The 23,742-nt window shown below is 33.5% G+C and overlaps 1 protein-coding gene and 1 pseudogene across 3 annotated transcripts in view; one reads left to right on the forward strand and one right to left on the reverse strand.

Moving 5' to 3' along the window:
• Skap2 (src kinase associated phosphoprotein 2) overlaps positions 1-23,742 on the reverse strand; it is a 170,430-nt gene that overhangs the window by 130,367 nt on the left and 16,321 nt on the right. For 2 of the 3 annotated variants that reach the window (XM_076835655.2, XM_076835647.2), the window contains exon 4: positions 21,404-21,511. In XM_076835655.2, the coding sequence (XP_076691770.2) occupies positions 21,404-21,511 (108 nt within the window). Of the gene's footprint in view, positions 1-21,403; positions 21,512-23,534; positions 23,597-23,742 lie in introns of those variants that run through there. The other variant, XM_076835663.2, reaches the window with a different exon arrangement.
• Positions 5,507-5,921, forward strand: LOC143411839 (PEST proteolytic signal-containing nuclear protein pseudogene; annotated as a pseudogene).

Consider the following 23,742-nt stretch of genomic DNA (forward strand, 5'->3'; position numbering starts at 1 on the left):
TTTTTTCTGTTTTTCCTTTTGCTTTGTAGTCAATAACTGCATCTGTTAAAACTGTATATTTTCCAAAAGGAAATTTATGACCAGATAATGGTTGCATATGATGGTTTCATAATTAAATAACTGACTTGCATACTTTATAAAAAAATACTTTGTTCATGTTTTTGTTCAGAAAAAAAAAAAAACATTTTCCATTTTGTGCCAATTAAGGAATGTTTAAGAAACAGCAATATCTCAAGACATGTTCAAAGTCAAATCATATGGTAAAGATAGCATACATTGTTAATTTGCACAATTATGAGAAATTTGTTAGTCATGCTTTAAAAACGTAAGACGGCTATGCACTTAGCAGTAATCGCCAAAGCTTATGCTGAGGAAAATTATTTTTCTTTTATTACCACCTTCCTTTCTTTGGCATATTATCACTTATGATATACTTTCTTTGGCATATGACCACTTATAAAAACAGTTGTTCTGCATTATTCTAGCTTTAGTAGGTCAGACACTAGAATAAAAAAAATTTTAATATAAAGATATTAAGGAAAAATTGTATTGTTGATTTTTAAATCCTAAGAATATATAATTTTACAATGTAAATGTGTACAGATGCACTTAATATATTAGCAATTACATTGATGGATGGCCTTTGGAGTTTGTCTAAAACACCAATCAGTGACATATCAATTAGATTTCATTAACAAATATACTTGATATGGCAAAAAAGTTTTCGGCTGAATTAGTTTTTAAGTATAAGAGCAAGGACTGAATTTATAAAGCGTCTAGAAATTTTATTAGTCAAATCTCAGGTACACAGTAATTTGATAACGTTAACTTTCTGCTATATTTTCTAGCATGTTACAGAGGATAGGGAACACACTGCTAACCTGAGTTGCTGAAGCTGTATCTAAATCTCTGTTGTGGGCACTGATAGCCACATTGATAGAAAAATTAATCTAAGAAGATGTACTTTACCCAAACCACACCTAAGTTATCTTTCCTTATCTAACAAAAATTGTGTATGTGTTCAAATAGCTTGACTGAAAGCTTATAAAATGCAAAATTAACATCAGTGTTTGAACTCCTTAGGACACATTCCTCCACCATAATTTTGCACTAAATAGCTGTTCAACCTTCATATTTCTGTACTAAATAACAAGCTAACAACGCTTTTATCATCTCAGAGGAATATAATTAATTTACAGACGTATCATACAGGTCCATAGGTTTCTAACCATAAAAAATACATTAAAATATATTTTAAAGATATATTTTAAAATAAAAATCAGATAAAATAAAAAGAGTAGAGGATTTAAATAATGTCAATAGAGAAGAAATAGTTTGTGACAATAAGATACCCTATTAATAAAGATTAAGATTAGCAAAACAAAGCAAGAAAAGATATATCAGGGAACAATTTTAAAATAAAGCATCTATTACTATATAAAACCCAAATATTGTCCATGTAAAGAAAAATGCTTATCTCTCATTCACTTTTACCATCCAAAGAAAAACTTTGAAGATATCAGTATTAGACAACCAAAAAATGCAGTCATTCTGAATTTCAGGATAATTCACATTTTTATCTCATTATCACTTTTCTAACAAATTATCCAGTTAATGGCTCAAGTTCACTTTGATAAAATTCACTTTTATTATTTTATTACTTTCCTATCGTCTGACAGAAACAGGAAGATAAATACAACTCATCCAAATAAAAAGATCACTGAAATTTAACATAGGCCATGACACATAAGAATCACCACATGAAAGTTAGGTTACAGAAAAAAACTGAATATTCAATTACAAAAAAGAATCCTAGTGTTATCAACTCATCTTTTAGCTACTTACAGTATACAGTGTAATATGTAAGTAGCTATGATATGATTAAATGCAATATTGTTCAACATAACTTAAATTACCTATGTTCAAATATCTTGCAACATCATAATAGGCAAGAACTAATATTGGGTATATCCTATGTGCCAGGATCTTCCTTATCTTTACTACAATCTTATGAGATATTATACTTGTTCCTATTTTTATAAATTAAGAAACTAAGGCTTAGAGAGAAAATAATTTTTCCAAAGTCACAATGTCAAACCAGGATTAAACCAAGGTATATATGATCTAGTTATCTATGCACTTAACCACAACTGTACAAGTTACCCTTGAGCTGATGAAATATAAATTTTATCTTCTTTAAAGTCCTTATATGCAGATACTAGAATTATATCTGTTTTCCCTTGAATACCGCTTATTATTATTTAAGCTGCCAGGACAAGGCATAGTAACATAACATGATGCCTGAATTACAAAGAAGAAAATAATTAGACAATAAAAAACAATGAGAAAGGAAAAGGCTGATCATACCGGCATTCAAATGAATGCCAAAGAAACTACCAAGATAAAGTGTATCCTATGGCAATATAATCTTACTAAGGGAAAGTAATTAATGGCTTCTAAAATTCTGTAACTTTGGATCATATGTTTAGAAACAAAAGTGACAATTCTCCTGATTTACCTGTGAGGAAAGTTGGGGCAGATGTCTCCATTCTCAACATCCTAATCCATCTCCTTCTACATTCTCTGGCAAGTCTTATCTTTTTCATGACATTCAACATGTTTAGGCAAATAAATCAGTGATTCTCCATATCTCTATCCCATATCTCAGACTCCCGCTCAAACAGCTTTGACTAATTTTCTCAATACTCCTTCAAGTTCAACAGCCTTGATCTTTCTTATCCACTTTCCCATTTTCTTTATAGATGCTATCACTTCCTTGAGAAAAGAATCTAAGAATCAGATTCAGCCCAGACACAATCATAAAGTCTACCATTGGTTTTCCTCCATTTTTCCTCTAGGTACTTACTCTCCCTTGTCTCTACCCACAGAATAGCCAATCATTATATATTACATGTTACTATAATAGCCAAGAGCTAATACTGGGCATGTCCTATGTGCCAGGACTTATCCTTGATCAATGAATTTCCCCCAGAGGCCTTCTCAAGCCTGTACTCACCAGATGTACACTAAGTCCTATCTTTTCTCTTTCTTCTCTACTTCCAGCTCCTCTTCCATGACAAACCCTTCTCTCTGCCTTCTTAATCTGATAAATATTTTCTTGGATGCCCTACATTCCTTATATAAGATGGTTACTTTACCCATTATCTCTTTTGTTAAGTAGGACAACTGATGAGCCAAAGTAGTAAATTTAAGAGACTTAGTCCTCAACAATACATTTTTCTTTTTGTTAGGATAGAACTAGAATTATTTTCTGCTGAAAATTTAGCCTGCCTCTAATCTAAATCTTTTAGCCCATTTTCACACACAGGTTTTTTGGTCTTACATGTAGGCACAAATATATGACAAGCCTCTCATCTTAGGAGAATATCAACCGTACTTCCAATTCTGCTGGCTAAAAACATGTATGACCTGGTAGGTACCAACACAAAAGTACACTCCAAGCAGTAGTCAGGGAATATATCCTAAATTTCTCTGCTTTAAGTATTGGTACAACAAATAAAATATTTGAACATAGCTAAAGTACACATACCTTGATTATTTTTCTAATTCAGTGACCAAAAGAGTAGAAGAAGATGAGGACTGGGAGGTAACAGAGTAGTATGGAATAACAAATTGGAAAGAGATGGTGATCTAAAGAGAAAGACAAATACAATGCAAACTCAGTATTGCCAGTTCATTCAATTCTCTCCACCAAAAAAAAAAAAAAAGCAAGATTCTGAATTTTTCTTGGTTAGCACAAATTTCTAAAACACAAATACTAATTTCACCAAAATATATCATCTATAGGCCAAATTTGAAACTTGGTCTACCAGTTTGAGACCTCTTCTCTAGATATTTCATATGCTGTCTTAATTTTAAACCAAACTATTAGAGAATTGTGTATGTAGGCCAGAGGTTGGCAAATCCTTACAGCAAAGGGTCAGATAGAAAATACTCTAGAGGTTTTGTGGGACACAGGATCTCTGTCACAACTAGAGTCAAACTTCATGTATTAACCACAGGGATCCCTTCTGAGAATTACATTGTTAAGCAATTTCATTGTTGTGCAAATATGATAGGTATCCTTACACCAACTAAGACATTTATATCATTAGGCCCTATCTTATACATGGTCTATCATTTACAAAACCTCTCTATGTGCCGCATGACTATACTTAGTGCTGCTGCTGTAAAATGAAAACAGTCATAAACTCTAAACAAGTGGATGTGGTTGTGTTTCATTCCAAACATTACTATAAAAATAGCATCAGGCCAGATTTGCTCCAAAAGTCATAGATGGCCAACTCCTGATCTAGACTGTTATTTTGCCCCACATAAATTGATGTGTCCTAAACTGTGTTTTGGTGTACACCATATAACTACATTAACAAATTGTTTTAAGAAAAACTCCAAAGCAATATTGAATATACTTTTTAAGAGTTTTATTTACTACGAAATCTCCAAGATATCCTTTTCTTAGTCTCCTTGAAAGAAATTTCACTGGATCCCAGTATTAGTTGTATATCTCTTGAGTATCTGATTTACTTTTATACCAAGAATGCTATAAAGGCTGGGGTTGTAGCTCAGTGGTAGAACAGTTCCCTCACATGTGTGAGGCACTGGGTTCGATCCTCAGCACCACATAAAAAATAAAAAAATAAAGATATTGTGTCCATGTACAACTTAAAAAATATTTTTAAAAAAGAATGCTATAAATCCTTTACCTGCTCATTTTCTCCCTCTTTGCATTGGCTGATAAAAATATGTATGTTCCCCAGCAAAAGCTAGAGTACTCACTGCATTCATTTGAGATACAAATATTAATTCTAGCTTCACTCTAGTTTTTTATCTATCCTCCTTCTCTCTGCCCTTGTGTTCCTAACTCATTTCTTAACTTTGGTATGATATATGTATCTTTGTGAACTGCTTTGATTGTTTTTTTAATTTTTTTTAGTTGTAGATGGACACAATATCTTTATTTTTTTTTAATTTATTCATTTCTATGTGGTGCTGAAGATGGAACCCTGGGGCTCATGCATGGGAGGCAAGCACTCTACCACTGAGCTACAACCCCAGCCCCTTGACTGATTTTTATAAAACCATACAAATTAAAAAAATAATAATAATAAACAGGTCTGTTGAGGACAAGTTAAATTCAAATAATCTAAAAGTCTAACTTTTATTTATCTCTAATCTATACAATTGTGCTTTTTTATATCAGTGCCAAAAAGTAAAAGTGATGGGTGTGTTTTAATCAATTTAATCTTTTCCACTCATACACTTGCTAAGAAGAGCAAGAAATGGATAGCCAAACAGCAAACAATTTAAATAAGGAAAAAAAAAAAAAAAAAAAAACTTTGACTCACTTGAAAAACAGACCTTAAGAAAGGTTCAAGATAGCCACCTCAGGGACAATGGTGGATAGTACGGCAGGAAAAGCCTACAGAGCCACAGTGGGCTAGGGCCACCAAAAGACTTGAAGAAGCTAAGACAGTTTATTCCAGTAATGAAGGGGAAAGTGCCAGATGCAACTCTGAGAAGATCGGCTGAAGAAACAGCAGCAGACCTCCCACAAAAGCCTACAAAGATCTCCAAGTCTGGATTTGCCACAGGTAGTCACATAACAAAGAAAGCATCAGTCATATCTGTCAAACTTTGATTGGGTAAGCCTAAGGAAACTTTTCCAACTCTTGCTCCAAAACCCTTTCAGTAGCAGCAGCTTTCAATGAAGGTAAAGATAGTGAAGCAGAGGAAATATCTCCAGAAGCAAAGAGGAGGATGAAGAATACTGTAAGTAACACAACAAGATCAAACAGACCAACCTCTTTCAATAAAGGAAAGCCAGGGTTTCCTGATAAACAGAAGGAATAGAGAATGATATCAAATCTCATCTTGGAAATATCCATGACCAAGACTATTAAATGATATGTTTTGAAATTGGGGTGTGGGGTGGGCCTAAAAAGGAACAGTTTCCCTTCCTAAAAACATGATATAAAACTATATTTGGAGCTGCTTTTGTTTATTTTGTTTTGTTTTTTACATTTTCTTTTCTTTTTTAAGATTAAAGTGGTACACTAATAAATTAGAATTTAAAACTAAAAAAAAGAGAAGCCAGGGATGTGGCTCAGTGGTAGAGGACCTACTTCATGTGCTGGAGGCCCTGAGTTGAATCCTCAGCACTGCAAAAAAATAAATAAGTAGAATTAACTAGTCTAGAGAGTTAGCTCTAACTTTTTTTCCCTCCAGCTCTTCTCTCTACGAATCAATTCAAATTTTAACATGCTAAATAATGGTTTCAACTCACTGCTTTAAAGAAATTACCCTCATCTAATGAAATACCCACTGCTGACCATATACCTAAGACTACTATCTATCTCAGTCATTCCTTTTTCCCTTCTCTTTTTACAGGCTTTACGACATATAAGTTTAGTCATACTTTCATTTAGCCTAGGGTGTAGTGGACATCTGTATTTGCCTGCTCTGAACTGCTTCCTCTCAGAATTTTGGAGGATGGCACCACCAACAAGCTGCATGTGGTTCAGCAGCAGCAGCTTTTGCTAACCACCCTCTACACATTCTTTTTTGGATAATGACCAAGTCCTGACCAACTGGAGTATCTCTCTCACATACACAGAGGAGGTGGAGCAGCTACACATAGAAAGCAGGATGTGAATGAGAAAACTCAAGGTAGCTGGAGGACCTACCTGGATCTAGGTGGGCATGAAGCAAGATGCCAACTATCCTCTCACAGGCCAACCCATAAAACCCCCTTTCTTTGCCTAAATTAGTCTGAGCTCAGTTCCTTTTTTCCCCCCATTAAGAGTCTTAACAAATGTATCCCTTCACCAGGTTGCACAAACCTAAAATGCTATTACATCTTTGTTTCATATGTCAAGAACCTTCTTAATTCTCCCCAATGTGGCTCAAATGCCATCCTAGCAGCAGGTCTTCTTCATTCCAATCATAATTATCATCTTCTTTCTCCTTCGTGTATTTCTTATAGAAGTTACTATACCAGTCTTCCTTAAATTAGGGTTGATATTTCTATCTCATTTTCCTCTATTAATCCATATGGTTATGAGAGGCAGTGACCTAGCTTATTAATCATTTTATCACGCCTAGTCTAACAGAACTAACAGTAAAATCGTTGGATTAAACTTTGATTCCATTTAGCACTTTGCCTAAAACAAACAACACTGTTGCCCCTTCTTACTATTTATATTTTAAAAAATCAATTCCTCACGTTCTGTAAGACACATTTTCTTTTAGCAAAGAAATCCTATTCTAAGCCTATTAGAAGTTTACGGCATACATATATTCCAGGATATTAATAAGCCCTATTCAATGAAAGAAATATATGTGTATTTCTTTTCTCCATAGTACTATTATTTTTGTTTATCTCCTTCAGTATTAAAAAAAGTCATCAGCACGTTCAAAATAGACCAGTTCTATAAATGGTATTAAAAAGTGAGAAGGAGCTTCTGGAGACATTTACACAAAATAACCCAAAGTCACACCTCTGAGATGACATTACTTCTGACAGAGTCTATGTGGTTCTTATCAAGTCAAGAAAAAGAACCAGATGACATTCAAATTACATTACCCTTTTCTCTAGATGGACTCCAAGTAAAAAGCTTTGAGACACCCATTGCTTGACTTTCACATGAAAAGACACATTATCTGATAGGACATTGGAATCTGAAAGTACACTTTATAAAAAAATGTGGGACCATCCCTAAATTTTCTCCATAGTAAATATAAACTTAATATTCCAATTAAAACATGGCTATCAATATGGAGGAAGGCACAAAGAAAGATATAGGGGCAGGGGACAGAAAGAAAGAAAAGAAAATGGCCCAGGAAGTATAAGTTATAAGTTCTGGGATTCCTGTAATAATTCTCTTGATCGTAGATCAGTACTTCTAACTGTGATTAAAGGATCACCACACCCTGCCCCAAGACATTACAAACCAATATTTTTTTAAAAAATCAACAACAAAACATAAAAAGCAATAAACATAGATTGCTATGAAGAAATGGCTATGTACTTGGATAAAGCAGAAATGTCAAATTGTTATCAATATTCCTTAGTGCTTATTCTTAATTTCTGTACTTAAGATTGTCACATGTAGACCAGTAACACATAGATCACAGATCAACAGATCACAGATCAGACTCAGTCTTCAGACCACACTTTGAACAGTAGTGATTAGATAATTCGCATGACATTTTTGGTGTCTCAATCTTAGTTCCCTTATCTGACAAAAGCACTCAGTTTGATGACTGACATGGGGCGGGTGTCCTTACAAGGGAGAAGAGACAAATGCAAAGAAACTGTCTTTTTGAACACTAAAGACAGTAACAATTTTTCCAAGACCACAATTCCAGCATCCCTCGGATCCCATCATCATAATTATGTACTGACAAAGCCTCACCCAGAAGAGCCAGAATGTTAATGATAATCTAGACTATGCATTCTCAGAAATAATTTGTTAAACTTGAAAGAGCCATGTGATTATGTTTATATTTGTAATGCAGCAAACATTATTGCATTTATATGTCAAAGGCATATTGCTAGAAATAAGGGTAGTGGTATCATATGCCACAAAAGAAACCAAAAATTCTTTTTTAAAATTATATTAAGACTACAGAATTTGAGAGGTCACTAAGATGAAAAGGCTCAACAAGAAAATTACCTTTTGCCATCTGCACAACTTTATAATATGTACTAAAAAGGAACAATAATATTTAAGGTAGACTACAATTTGTCCCTATTTCAATTAGCATAGTAATCTTATAATTTTTTAGAGTAAAAGAACTCAGTTAACCTCAAATTAAGAAGACCTTAAGAAAAAGACAGTACAGAAGGAATTATCAGTGAGACAAAGCCTTCTTACACATAACACCAAAAGCACAAATGACAAAACACATAAATTTAGCTCCATCAAAATTTTTAAATATTGCCAGGCACAGTGGCACACATCTATAATCCCAGCAACTTGGGAGGCCCAGGCAGGAGGATTGCAAGTTCAAAGACAGCCTCAGCAACTTAGTGAGGACCTATGCAACTCAGCAAGACCCTGTCTCAAAATAAAAACATAAAATGGGCTGGATATGTGGCTCCATAGTAAAGTGCCCCTGGGTTAAATCCCCAGTACCAAAAAAAAAAAAAAAAAAAAAAAAAAAAATATATATATATATATATATATATATATATATATATATATATATATTAAATGTTGTTCTTCAAGGATACCATTAGGAAAGTGAAATGACAACTCACCAATTTAAAGAAAATATTTACAAATCATATATCTGATAAGAAACTAGTATCTAGAATATATAAAGAATTCATAATTTGACAATAAGAAGACAACCCAACTGAAAACTGGAGAAAGGATTTGGCTCCAAAGACATACAAATGGCCAACATGAACATGAAAAGAGATCAGAGTCGGCGGTCATTAGAGCAATGGAAACAAAAATCACAATGAGATACCACTTCACATCCACTAGGATACCTAAAATAAAAAAGATAATATTGAGCATTGAAGAGTACATGGAGAAATCACTGGTGGGAACAAAGAAGCACATTCATTTTTGGAAAAAGTTTGGCAATTCTGCAAAAATTTAAACCTACATATGTCATATGACCCAGCAATTTCATACCTAGGTTTATACTCAAGAGAAATGAAAATATATATTCACACAAAAACTTGTACACAAATATTCACAAAAGCATTATTCATAATAGTTAAAAAGAGGAGACAACTCATGTCCATCAACTGGTAAATAAACAAAAGGTGGCAAATAATACAATAAATTATTACTGGGCTATAAAATGGAAAGAAGAACTGATGCATGCTACAACATAGATGAACCTTGAAAATATTATGCTATGTGAAAAGAGCTACACACAAAGGCCATGTATACTTTAAGTGGGTAAACTCTATGGTTAAGAAAAATATATTTCAAAAAACTTGAAGAATACTAGACCCTAGTCCAAACTGCTGATGCACTCTGTAAAATCAAAGTCATCTTATTTAGCTCAGTAAACATATATGTTCAAATTCATAATTTTTGTTTAATTTAAAAATCATTTTATGCTTACTCCCAATTCTGTAATGCAAGGTGTTAACCAGGAAAACAGAAAGAGCTTCTCAAAAAAAAAAAAAAATTCACCTGGGGATTGAGTCGAGTGGTGCTCTATCATTAAGCTATACCCTAGACCCTTTTATTTCTTATTTTGAGATAAGGTCTCACTAATATGCCCACACTGGCCTTGAACATGTGATCCTCCTGCCTCAGCCTCCAAAGTTGCTGGGATTATAGCTATGTGCCACTGCATCTGGCATTATCTATATTATTTTTAAATCTACAGGATACTTAATTTTTCTTCAAGTATTTATGTAAAACCCTGATTATCAACTGAAATTTTTGTTAAAAAATAAAATGGGTAAGTAAATATTAAAGACGGCACTATTTGTTTAATCTGTGTAAAAATTCAAAACAATTTTGCCTTAAGTTATTTGCTACTATTGATTTTCCAGTCCTGCATTTTAGTTGAGTATACTACTACTCTTTCTGTTTGGATTTGTTATTATCTTTACCATTATCCCAGTTGGCTCTTCAGTGAGAATAATAAGATAATGATTGCTATCCTTGCTTCCTAATAACTTTGGGCCACTTTCCCCTCACTTTTAAATATATAGCCTTACAAAAGAATCTTCTCATTAGTTTAAACCCATTTAAATGCTCTAAGAAGTATGTAAGTTTTTTAGTCACTAGCCATCGAGCTCAAGTATAAAATAGGATACCTTCTTCCCTAGGCTAATGATACTTATCTACAAAATTTTCCCAGCTATAAAATTTATTCGTTCTCACATGCTCACTATTTAGTTAATTAAAAAAAACTGAAATACCGAGATGTAGAATGGTTCTGAGCAAAGGCATAACAGATTTGCTACAGAAAATTTAACTGCTAACAGTTTTCAACAGAAAATACCCAATTTAAAAAATGATCATGTATTTTAAATCCCTAAAACTTCCAACTGCAAATCCTACAAAATCCAGCTTAGCCAGTGAAGCATGTAAGCTACATAGTACAGAAGATGGATGAGACCTCATGCACACAGCTGTTTTAAACACAGAAATAAAACATATAAGGCAATCTTCAAAATAGATGGATAACAATCTGCATTTAACATATCCCTACTCTGATCAGGAAATATTCTAGCATTTTATATGCTTTATATTTATATAAACTTATATTAACCACACATTAAAATTATATTAAATTTATGCTAATTTTAATTTATATCATCTTTATATTTAATCCTAGCCAAAGGATATGGATACAATTATTATCATCATTTGATAAATGAAGAAACTCAAAGTAGGCAACTTGCTGGAGGCCACAAAGTAACAGAGGCTAGTATCTGAACACAAACAAAATGATTCTCAACCACTTTATTTCATTTTTAAGGTGACTAAGGTATGTCTCATCTCATATCTGCCAAAAAAGGGATGAAACAAGAAAAAGAAGGGGTAAGCAAAGGCTCCATAAAGCTCCATTCCCATATTTCTAGCTAATTACTAGGCAGTTTGGATGTCACTATCAGCTCAATTCAATCGTTCAAACCCAAATTCATCATCATTTTCATCTTGTCCAAACCTGTTCTCCTCCAAAATTTCACACTTCAATTTTCTTATTCATTAAAATTTAGAATTTTACAATCATCTTTGGTCTTTTTTCTAAATTCTATACATAGCCTCTACCAGCCCTGTCCATTCTTCCTCAGATGTATTCTGTCCTTGGCAGTTTTGTTGTTCCCTATCCTGGGTCGAGTCTCTGATCTCCTTATACATGGCTTAATGGAATAGCCTCTTATCTCACTGACTAAATCCCCTATAATCCATCTATATAGCACAACTAGCTATGTCTATCAAAAATACCACTTTTCATCATATTGTCTTGGTCAAAAGTCTACAATGGGTAATTACATAATCAACTCCTTTTGAATGCAAGTTATCCTGAAGAAGCTGTACAGATGTCATAAGTACAATGACATGATGATGAAGGTCACTCATTAAAAAACTGTAATCAAACCAGCAAGAACCATTGAGTCTGTCCTCAAAAGTAGCTGGCAGTAAAGGTCTTTGTGTGTTTGGGCTAAATCCTGTATTCTACTCTCTAAACAAAGGGCACTAGCTTGAGGACAGCTCCCAGTAAGAATACTGGAACCCAGAGAAAAGTTGAACAGAAGTTCACCCAGGATAGAGAGGGCGAAACCCTGTACCTAGCAATGAAACAAAGGCATTTCATTTTCTCAAGTAATGTCCTACTTACTTTGGCAATTTGGGGGGTACCAGTCTGCCTCTCTGGTCCTTACTAAGATGTCTATTATAGGCCAGCTTAGCCTACCTGATTCACTTTCCATATAAAGCCCCAGTCAGACTTTCTATGCAAATGAAAGCCTTTTAGAACAGGAGACATGCAAAGACTCTCACACAAACTTCCTCACCATTCCAGCAGCTCTTCACTCCTAAGAAGACGCCTTCACCAAGGAAGGATCTCCAGACCTTTGAAGAAAACTTAATGGCATAAAGGAAAAGGACCAATGTTCAAAATCCAACTGGCAGACAAAGCAGTAGATTTAGAACCAGAAAATCAAATATAAATGTTATAGAGCTTAACACTGCAAAAATAATGCCATTTTTAAAAACTGAAATTGCGGGCTGGGGATGTGGCTCAAGTGGTAGCGCGCTTGCCTGGCATGCATGCGGCCTGGGTTCGATCCTCAGCACCACATACAAATAAAGATGTCGTGTCCGCTGAAAACTAAAAAATAAATATTAAAAAATCCTTCTCTCTCTCTCTCTCTCTCTTCTCTCTCTCTCTCTCTCTCTCTCTCTCTCTTTCTTTAAAAAAAACTGAAATTGAAGGGTGGGAAGAGAGATGAGAAGAAGGCTGGGTGCACTAATTTCTTGATATTTTAAAGTGCAATCAATAGGCACTGAGATTGGTACATTACAAAATAAGAATAATATTATAAGTCAGGTGTAATGGCCCACACCTGTAACCCTAGCTGCTCAGGAGGCTGAGTCAGAAGGTTTAAAAGCTCAAGGTCAGCCTGGGCCACACAGTGATACCCTGCCACAAAATAAAAAATAAAAGGGTTGAGGGTCAAACTCAGAAAGTCAAAGTTGTATATTTTCTCTCATATGTGGAAGGTAGAAAAGAAAAATGGAGGGGTACCATGAAAATAGAAGGGTGTTCAGTAGAGGAAAGGGACCAGGAGGAAGGGAAGGAGGTGGAGTGGGACAGGAAACAGAGAGGAGGTAAAAGAGGAGAAGGAGGAGAAAGAGGAGAAGGAGGAGGAGGAGAAGGAGAAGGAGGAGAAGGAGGAGAATGAGGAGGAGGAAGAGGGGATGAGGAGGAGGAGGAGGAGGAGGGGAGGAGGGGGAGGAAGAGGAAGAGGAGGAGAAGAGGAGGAGGGGGAGGAGAGGAGGAGGAGGGGGAGATTACTTAAGTCAAATGCTAACACAAAAAGAATAAAGAATATAATAATAAAAACTTGAGAGAGAGAAATGGGAGAGAAGCTTTAAGGAAGCGTTCATTATTGTAGGAGTCAAAAGATACCATTTATAGTTGGTCAAACAAGACCAAGAAGTGTAATTTCTAGTTATTCTAACACAGTGTGTACACTATATCCCATAAATATGTACAATTACTATATCCCAATTAAAAACAAAAATATATTTAAAAATAAATAAACAAAGTTGCCCTGGAAACTACAGAAAAACCTGTAAGAACAGTGGCCTCTGGGAAGCAGTCCTAAAGGTAGGATAAGGCAGAAAAAGTAAGCTGTTACTTCATATTGTATACTCTGCTTTTTATTTTTACCCACATGCATGTCTCCTATAATTTAAAAACAAATGCTACTTTAATTTTATAAGTAGCAACAAATTTCAATTCCTTTGGTCTTTCTAGAAAGACCAAAGAAATTTAAAGTTCTACTCCTTTCTCAGTCTCCATCTTTTAAGTTTAAAAAGGGAAAATGTCTCCTTAAGAGGTAGTTTTGAATAGATTAAAAGGGCACAAATTCCAGAAAGAATCTGGCAGATGGGGCCACACTCAATAAATATTCATTTTAAACCTTATAAACCTTTTTCTTTCCTTGAAGGTACTATTCCCACCATGAGCACAGCCACTTCCATGTTAGGTTTCCTGGAGAAAAGGTGCCCTCCTTGGGGTCTTATGTCAGGATAGCATCCCTCTCTCTATATCCAAATTGGTCATTCCACTATCTTAAGGAACTCTGCTCTTTGAGTTTTAGACTCTAAACTCAGTCTTTGGCTCAATTTGTAAACAGGACACACAACCAAAGACAGGAAGCCTTAACTGTAATGTCTCCAAAAAAGAATGGGACCAAATCCACATATGCATGTTAAGAAAGATAAGCCTAAATCTCATGAGAGATGGTGCTCTGAAATAACTAACATCTTTACCCCCTGGCCTGTACTGATGCCTAAAGATCTGTAAGTGGAGCTTGGACTCCCCGGGGTTAAAGGCACCACCCCTATGAACATGCAAATATTCCTAGGAGTAATTTATCAGAGCCTTACCTAGCAGAGTTTGAGAGGAAAGAATCTCCAGAAAAAAAGTTCCAAAATGGGACAACAACCCACAGATAGCAGTCTTGGAAAAGGGGCTCTGTAGAGCTTAGAAAGCCACAGTGCAAGGGTTTCAAGTGACAAAAACAAGTAGAGGTAGGTAGACACAGAGAGTATTTTTTACCTACTTCAAGATGTCGCCCAGCACAATGCCTGGTCACAAATGCTCATTGGGTACCCCTTGCATGCAACTGCATGGTTGGGCTCACCTTTTTTTGCAGCTGCAAGGATCAGTATGATAAATGCCTCTAGAACAGAGCTCCTCAAACTTTAACAAATACCTAGGGGTCTTATGGGTGGGGTCAGACATTCAGTACTTCTAATAACTCCTAGGTGATACTGATTCTGTAGGAATGCAGACAGTAGGCGGAATAAGAAGGGGATAAGAAAAGCACTTCCCTCTCCCCACAATGTCCACTACTCTAACCCAGGCTCCTATCATCACCCCCTAAAACAAAAGCAACAGTATGGGGGTGGGGTGGGGTAATGGTTTTGAGATCAGTACCTAATTCCTGGACTCAGACAGATATGAATTCAAATCCCAGTTCTACCACTTGGTAGCTGTCTGACTGTGAGCAAATCACATAATCTCTTCTCCATCCCTAGGTTCCCTCAATTGTCAGGTAACAATATCAACCTCAGAGAGGCTGTCAAGATTAAAAGTAAATAATATAGCAAAGCATTTATCTTGCTGACTCCCCTAGATGGTCTTTTTGCCTTAAGTCAAACTATATTTAACTGCCAAGGCGATACTCCCAAATTTTCACTCACCATATCTGTAGATTGCTTCATGGATATCTTAGTGACTACCAAATCAAAGGAAAACCTTCAAATGAACTTGGCATTAGTAACATAAGCCACATACTTACCTTCAAGATCCCCTACTCCTTGCTATTTAATCACACCTCCACTTAATACCCATGAAACTTATTTTCTCCAAGCAAATCACCTCACTGCTACCATTAAATTTACAATTCTGAAATGTGGACATAAGCATTTAATGCTGTAGGAAACTTCCAAACACTTCATTGCACAAACCAGAAAATAAAAATTCAGAAAGGTGAAGTGACTTATCTTGACCACACAAATTATCATCTGTGATTTTTAAAACCTGGTTTCTAGAATTCTATTTCAAATTTTCTTTTCAGGATCCTTTACCGCTCTCTCCAAAAAACTTCAAACACCACAGGAAACTTAAATAAAAATTCCCCTCTACAATTTCCCCTAAAATCATTCAGAATTTAGGCATAAAATTTAAACTATGGTTTATTCACAACATATGACTGATTCAATCAACAAATTAGAGAGTAAGATCAATGAAACCAATTATTTGCCTTAGTACAAATCAAATCATAGGATATCACAACACATAATGTTTATTATTTTTGGAATCGACGTTACTGTAGATTACTAGACTGCTAGTTACCTTATTTTAGGTGATTATCTTTTCTTTCCATCTCAATTATATATTCTTTAAGATAACTTTATCTTACTCATCTTTGAATCCCTCAATCCCTATCCAGACATCGTGCATCCTTCTTCATGTATGATAAAAATAACTGTAAATAAATAATAAGATGCATTGTTTTGCATAATGTTGAGATTACCTTTGTAATCTTTCTTATGTAATCTATTTTGCTATAGTCATATTTCCCCTCTTGTTTTATCTTCCCATTTAGTAGCATAAAAATATAGAAAGATGATTCTCAATGGCTATGTACCTTTAATTTACTCCTTTGTGACATTGTACCACAAAGATATTCCACATCTTTGTGCGTTATATCCTTAATATATATCTTTAGGGTTAAAAACATGTTCTCTACTTTTTTCCTTTCCCCAAACTATAATACCCTCCCTCCTGCCAAAATACTTGAAACTATGCTATACACATTAATAAGAAGGAATAACTAAAATAATCATGGTTCTTAAACTACTAATACATACACAAGCTAGCAATTTAGTATACTGAAATAGCTATTAAAGTTAAAAAACACAAGCATAATATTAATATGTTAATACACAAAATATGTTAAAGTTGGAAATTAAATTATTAGTGGGCCAAGAGGTACAGTTCAATGGTAGAGTGCTTGCCTGGCATGTACGAGGTCCTGGGTTTGATCCCCAGCACCACACACACACACACACAAAAAGTAAATATTTAAATAAGTAATAAGAATAAAATACAAAAGTATAATTTTAATTATTAAAAACCACATGATACTATGGTAGAAAATTACTTACCCTAAGTGATTAATATATGAAAAGCTTCAACCTTTTTTTTAACTTTTCCTAAATATAAACATTGTTTTGTTTTCTACTGAGACCCAGAGCAAAATAAAACATCAACTACTTTTTACATCTTGACTTTTATAAGAACTGATTAGTGCTGCTCCTAATTTTACACACACAAAAAAAAAAAAAAAGAAAGAAAGAAAGAAAGAAAAAGAAAACTCCCTCAAAAGTTTGGTACATTAAATTCCTGCATGTGCAGACAGATGGGTACATACCTAAACCTATTTTAGATGCATTACGAATACTCATTATATACAGGCATCCTAGAAACAATCCTTTTTAAAGAAATCTTCTAGGATACATGATTTACATGTTTTATAAATCCAAATTTTTATACACTGGATTTTCTTAAAATAAGTTAAACCAAGAAGGAAAAGATATTAGTACTATTATAAATTATGATCAAAATATCTCAATCTTTTCTTAATCCCAAGCTTTAAACAACAGTTCCATCCTTAAACAAACATTGTTTCATATAAACCTACACCTTTACCAATGCCCAGGGCTTTATTTCATTTGGAAATTTTCAGTTAGAAAGATACCACGACAATAAATGATTCTTCTATATCTTCAGTTTCATTTTAGCCTTCCTACATTCACACCCTAGAGGTTCCAGATTTTTATCCACAAAGTGATTATGGTCTAGGACTGAATCAGATTTGTAACAAATGTCCACTGGGATCCTTCGACCTATCATTGACGAGCAGAGCCAATATATGTCTTCTAGCTCACTGAATCCTTTCACCTACCTCAGGGACTCTCCACAATACTATATGGTTAGAAGCTTTCTTTCACAAATGACAAAAATAAATGAAAAATGATTTCAGAATAGAAAAATGAAAACTTAAGTCATTATATAGTGTCTAAAGGCTACCTTGCATCTACCACTTGATGCCCAAACATTGTAACATGTACAATATATTCTTCTTTAAGGTTTCAAGTCTCATTATCTCTAACAATATTAACACTCCAATATATCTCCAAACGATGAACATGAAACTTCCACAATATCTACAATAGCCTAGAAACCATTATGATTCATTTTTTAATATTCCAGAAAAGAATAAAGCTAATAAAATAAAACTTTTAATAAGTATGCTTTTTAAAATATTATCATATCAAAATGAAGCTCTGATAGAAATATGATCATTTAGAAATAAAATGTAAAGTCTTGCTCTTTTTCCTAAAAGGTAATTTAGCATGGTAGTCTCTTTTTTTATTTTTTATTTTTGCAATTGTTCTTAGAATGTATTTCTCTTCAAAAAATAAAAAAAAAAAATGTCTCCAAAGAGAAAGAAGAAAGAAATTACAAAGTGCAATATTTTTATGTTACAAGCCACACAAAAATCTGTCACTACTTATGTTACAATTCTAGTCATCAATAAGGTACTTTTTTTCGATGTACCACTCAAAAATCAATTATATCAACTCTTTTGTATAGAGAAGCAGCACACCTTTCAGGCAACTAGTATTAATGAGTGGACATGACTATAGAATCTCCATCTGTTTCTCTGACAAAGCTGTGGCTACTCTTAGTCTCTCATTGAAATTCCATTAATCTGATGTACCAAGGTCCAATGCGAAAATCAAAACTCCATCTAACCCTTTATCAGCTCACAATAACCTACAAGTGAACTCTGCCTGTTAGCATGCAGCAAGTTATGATTTTGCTATCAATCAGGCAGCTGGCCAATAAAAAAAAAAGAAAGAAAGAAAGAAAGAAAGAAAGGGCAGGCTGGAAACAGCGTGTCTGGCAGGGTTTGGAGATTTTGTTTTTGTTTTCTGTTTCATCTCTATTCATTTTCTATAGGGTGTCTGGACCTTGTGAGATTATGCATTATTCTCCTTGGCTGTGATTTAATTGCTACCAGCAATCAAGTCGAAGCATCACTGAAGTGTGCTTGAATTTCATTAGAAGATATAACTTATGCTACTTTCCTACAGTACCTAATAAACCATAAAGAAACCAAAACACATATGGCTTGAGGGAATAACTGGAAAATTAGGTGGCCATTTGGGAACTGAGTGAACTTTTGAACCAGAGGAACAGAGAAAAAGAAATATTAAAGGGAAAGACAGACTTAGAATGCACATAGAGATGTGCAGGTTTGACCTTTTCAGTACCTTGAAAATTACATTAGCATTATGAAAAATACATATCATGTTTAGAGTTTATAATCCATCAAAGTTCAGATACTTTGTTAGTGCCTACCATAAGGTAAAAGTCAAAAGGACAAAACAACAATCTGATTTGACAAAAGGCCTTTTGGTGACCTGTGCTAAATTGGTTATACTTAATGTTAAATACATTATCTTTTTTATAATTAATACATTATTAGACTGAGGTCATATAATAAAGGAAAATTTATTCAGCAAAGGGAAGAAAACATAGACAAAATCTAAATTGCAGGGAGAAAAACTGAGATGACGAGATGTTTTAAGAGTAAAAATTAAAAGTACAAGTTAAAAATTAACCTATAACAACCTTCTTGGAAGAAAATGTGAAACCATTAAAAATCTTTTTATTTACATACAAAAATAAATAATACTAAAAGTTAAATTTCCAACTTGCTTAAGAATTTCTTAAACATTAATAATATGAACTAGAATTTAACAAAAAAGCTGGTGTTACACAGAAATATGTCATCAATAATATTCAAATATTGATAATCTTTTAACAGCAAATATTTTATATTAACATATTTCCTGAATATATGTTTATGAAAACATGATAAATTGTTTATTCTTAAGAAAGAAAACATGATAATCATATAAAGACATCATAATTTAATAACAAATCACTCTGTGTGTAAAACTCACTACAAGATATTCATCTTTTGTAGCTATTTAATTGCTGGGTCTTTATTAACTTGCAATTTTTAAAGAATGCAAATAATGTTCCTGTGTACATCAAAATAGTTATGCTATTTTGAGAAACTCTAAGCATATTTATTCTATGAGAACATTCTGTGTGCATGTGTGTGTTTATCCCTTGAGGTATAAATACTCTGTCTCTACATGTGTATATATATAACTATATACTCATTCATGTCTATGAACATTTTACAGAGAAGAAAAACAAATAATCATAGTGCATCTAAAAAACAGTACAACATAGATGATAATTCACTGTTTGGCCAGAAAATATTATTTCATCAATTAGAAAACATTTTCTAACAGAACCGCTTTTGAAGATAAGGGTAGAAAAGATAATGCTCTGTTTTAGAGATAAGTATGAATGAAGAAAAGTGTGCATCTTTGTAAAAGATAAAAAGAAAATATAAGAGAAAAATTCCCTTACTTTAAAAATAGAAATTAAATGTAAAATTCAACATAAAATGGATATGATTATTATTGCTACACATTGTACAAAGTTCTGTATATAAAAAAAGATTGTTTTGTTCTGAATCAGTGGTTAGAATGTTTATCACTTATGCATGTACTTGACTTATCCCTGTTCTGCAATAGACATAATTTTATACCTCATAAAAGCAATTTATGTTTCCAAAGGGAATAATCTGGATAACATAAAATGTGGAGTGCTCTGTTGCAGGAAGCATATTTTCATTCAGCAATTGTATTTAGAGATGGAACTGCACAGTTTGATCATCATATAGTGGCAGAAGACATTATTCATTTCTATGTCTATGTGAAACTTTGAGTGCCACAAATTAATATGCATGGCTAATTTATCAATACACATTCTTAATTTATAACTATATATCACCCTTATAAGGTTTCTATCATGCAGATGCACTCAATTGGCTATAACAGAGAAAGCACATGCTGTACTAAAACAAGTTCCATAACTTTGGCAACATTCAATAGTGTTTTAGAAATTACTAAGAGATAAACAATCAACTTTATTACTAGTTCAATTAATACAAAATGTTATAATATTACTGCATAATAATAAGGCATTTTAAATGACAATCAGAAAAATGAAAATGTGTATTAAAAGAAGCATCTGATAAAAACTGTCTCAATGTGAAAAGGCAACGTAAGAATAATTAATTTAATATTTCATGAACTCATTTTGTATAAAGTTTTTAGAAAAAATAGATCAAAAACCTCTTTCATTATTTATAAAATAAATAATACAACAAGCCATTAACAAGCATAATAAAATTAAGCAAGAATCTGATAACATTAAACTAACCAACAAACTGTTACTAATAATATTCACATAGTGATGCAAACACTCTCCTAAAATTCTATTAAAGAAAATTTCCTAGAAAAAGAAGCAACTACAGTTTTAGGGAAACCTCAACTAGGACCACTAGAGAGAGCTCTTCCGTTCCTTAAAAGGTTCTGGTAAAGGTGAGTTCATGGAAGTCTCAGCCTTCAGCTTTGTGATAAGACCACTACCTCCACAAAAAGCACTGCTTTGTGTCAAAGTGTCAAAAAGAAAATTCTTATGGAAAAATGTCACATACCATCAGAGGGGGCTTCGTCATCTTTGTCATATCGTTCTGAGGCTAGGGAAATAGAGTCTGGAGGCCCAGCAAAAGGGTCATCATATTCTTCCCCCTCTTCTGCATCACCTGTAAAAGAATCAGAGAAATGACTTCTATGATTTAGTCATCTGAAATAATGTAGTCTTGTCAGAAAAGGCAAGTTTTACTATTAAGCTCAGTCAATGTTATGGGAAAACAAACAAAACTTTTTGAATGAGGTAAAATAAGATTCTATTTTAGTTTGTATTCATTGTTATGTAAATGTGGCAAGAGTTTTTTTCAAAATCAATAGACAAGGGCTTATTTGTGACACAAAATAAGGACTGTATTCACAGTCCCTAAATTATGATGGTCTCTATAAGGAATTCAAAAAGTAGAAGCAAAATAAAACAGATTGTGTACCTAAAACAAACAATCAAAATAACAATACCCCCAAAAGACAGAAAGTACAACAAAGAAAATAATTCAAGTAATTCCATTTACCTACTCAGTAATTTTGAAAAATGATGATGAGAAATTGGTAATGTGAAACCATATGAACACTTTTTATTTTCATTAAAATCACAGAATAACATTAGGGTCAATTAAAAATAGTTGTGTTTTTGAGAGTAGAAATCCTTAATGGGAAAACTGATTTAAAACTCACACAATCCTTTCAAAATTCAAATAAGAGGATTTATAAACACTTTCAGTTTTCATCCAGTGGTATATTGTCTTTTTCAAAAATGTTCTGGCCAGTTTTATACTTGATTTCCAAATCCTAGGTTGGTTGGTTTGTGGTTTGTCTGCCTGTTTATTTTAGGTCACTCAATTCCCCATGGTAAAATCTGTGGTTTGGGCTTTTTCCATATACTTAGTTGAAATAATTTTTTAATAAAACACTGAATCAGCAACTTGCTAGCCCAGTAATATACAAGCACTCTTTTTTTAATAGATTCAACATTAAAGAAAAACATATGCTTAATACTATTATCAAGCATCTAACTATTAACAATTCGAATTACCTGTTACAGATTCAAGAGAAAACCAGCCACCACAGGGGTGACTCAAAAAGTAGTGAAAATCCCGGCAGGAAGCCTAAGGTTCTACACTATTAAATTTGAGCCACAGTTTCTGGGCAGATCCAGATTAAAGCTACTCGTCTCTCCAAAAGGATGTCTGTATGCCCTGATACCTATTTGCTGGGTGGGTGTCTCCCTACTTTCCAGCAGAGGAAAATTTTGATAGAGCAAAGAACCTCTTTCAAGACATGAAGACAACAAGAGCAGAATACAGGGATGGCTTTCTCGTCATTCTTAGGATTTCACCTCTAGTATAAAAAATATGATGATGTTTCTTCCCTGATTGAAATTCTAAGGAATACACATAAATACTTCTCATTCTTCAGATTTTAACTTATCTTTCTTTTGACATGTTCCAAGTACTTTTCAGAACACTCAGTGATCCCTTATAATATTTCTTTTATGAAAGCAAGAGTGCTCAGATTTCAAATATAAGGTAAGAAAGAATTTGGAAAAAGTGCCACCCAAAATATTTTGAACAAGTTATGATAGTACTTGGGATATGCAGTAGCAGGGGGTCACAAAATTCTCAGGTTACTTTAAGCTGCTAGGATATCCTTATATTCTTAAGAAAGAACTTGTATGATATGTATTTTCTGAGGATGTTTTGTATCACACACACTAAAACAATAAAACTTGCTGAAATTTTTAAAAAATGAAGGTATCAGGATACTTCAAATATATCATCGAACTTAGCACTTAGCATACTATGTTATTATGACTACAAAGGAAACAACAAAATCATAGAATACATGAAAAGTATTTTTTAAAAATTCATATTCTCAGGTTTAAATCTCTTAAACTCTATGTGGAAATGAGAGGATAATTTAAAATCTTTGACAATCAGAAGTAGTTTATTGTCCTTTGATAATATCCATTGTAAGTTTTTATGTGTACACGTGTGTAAAGTGTACTATACACACACAGAGAGATGAACATACTATCTACATTTGATATACACATTCTCTATTACACATATAACAAAATTGTTATTAAGCTATAAACTCAATATTTAATAAAAGAATATTCTACACAAATTGGTCACTGACATGTTGAAGACTTCTGTGATTTTTGTTTCTCCAATTTACTCATTCTAAGAAATGCAGTTAATTGAAAGTATTATTTTTCTAAAAAAAAAAAAAAAAGAATCAGTGTGACATTTATCTAAGACAAAATAAATTAACTACTGCTATTGGCCTGATCTCTTCCCTCCCCATCCTCACCCCCAACTTCCTTTGAATTCACTCAGAAAGTAAA

Source organism: Callospermophilus lateralis, chromosome 1, assembly GCF_048772815.1.
Source record: "Callospermophilus lateralis isolate mCalLat2 chromosome 1, mCalLat2.hap1, whole genome shotgun sequence".
NCBI classification, from domain to species: domain Eukaryota; kingdom Metazoa; phylum Chordata; class Mammalia; order Rodentia; family Sciuridae; genus Callospermophilus; species Callospermophilus lateralis.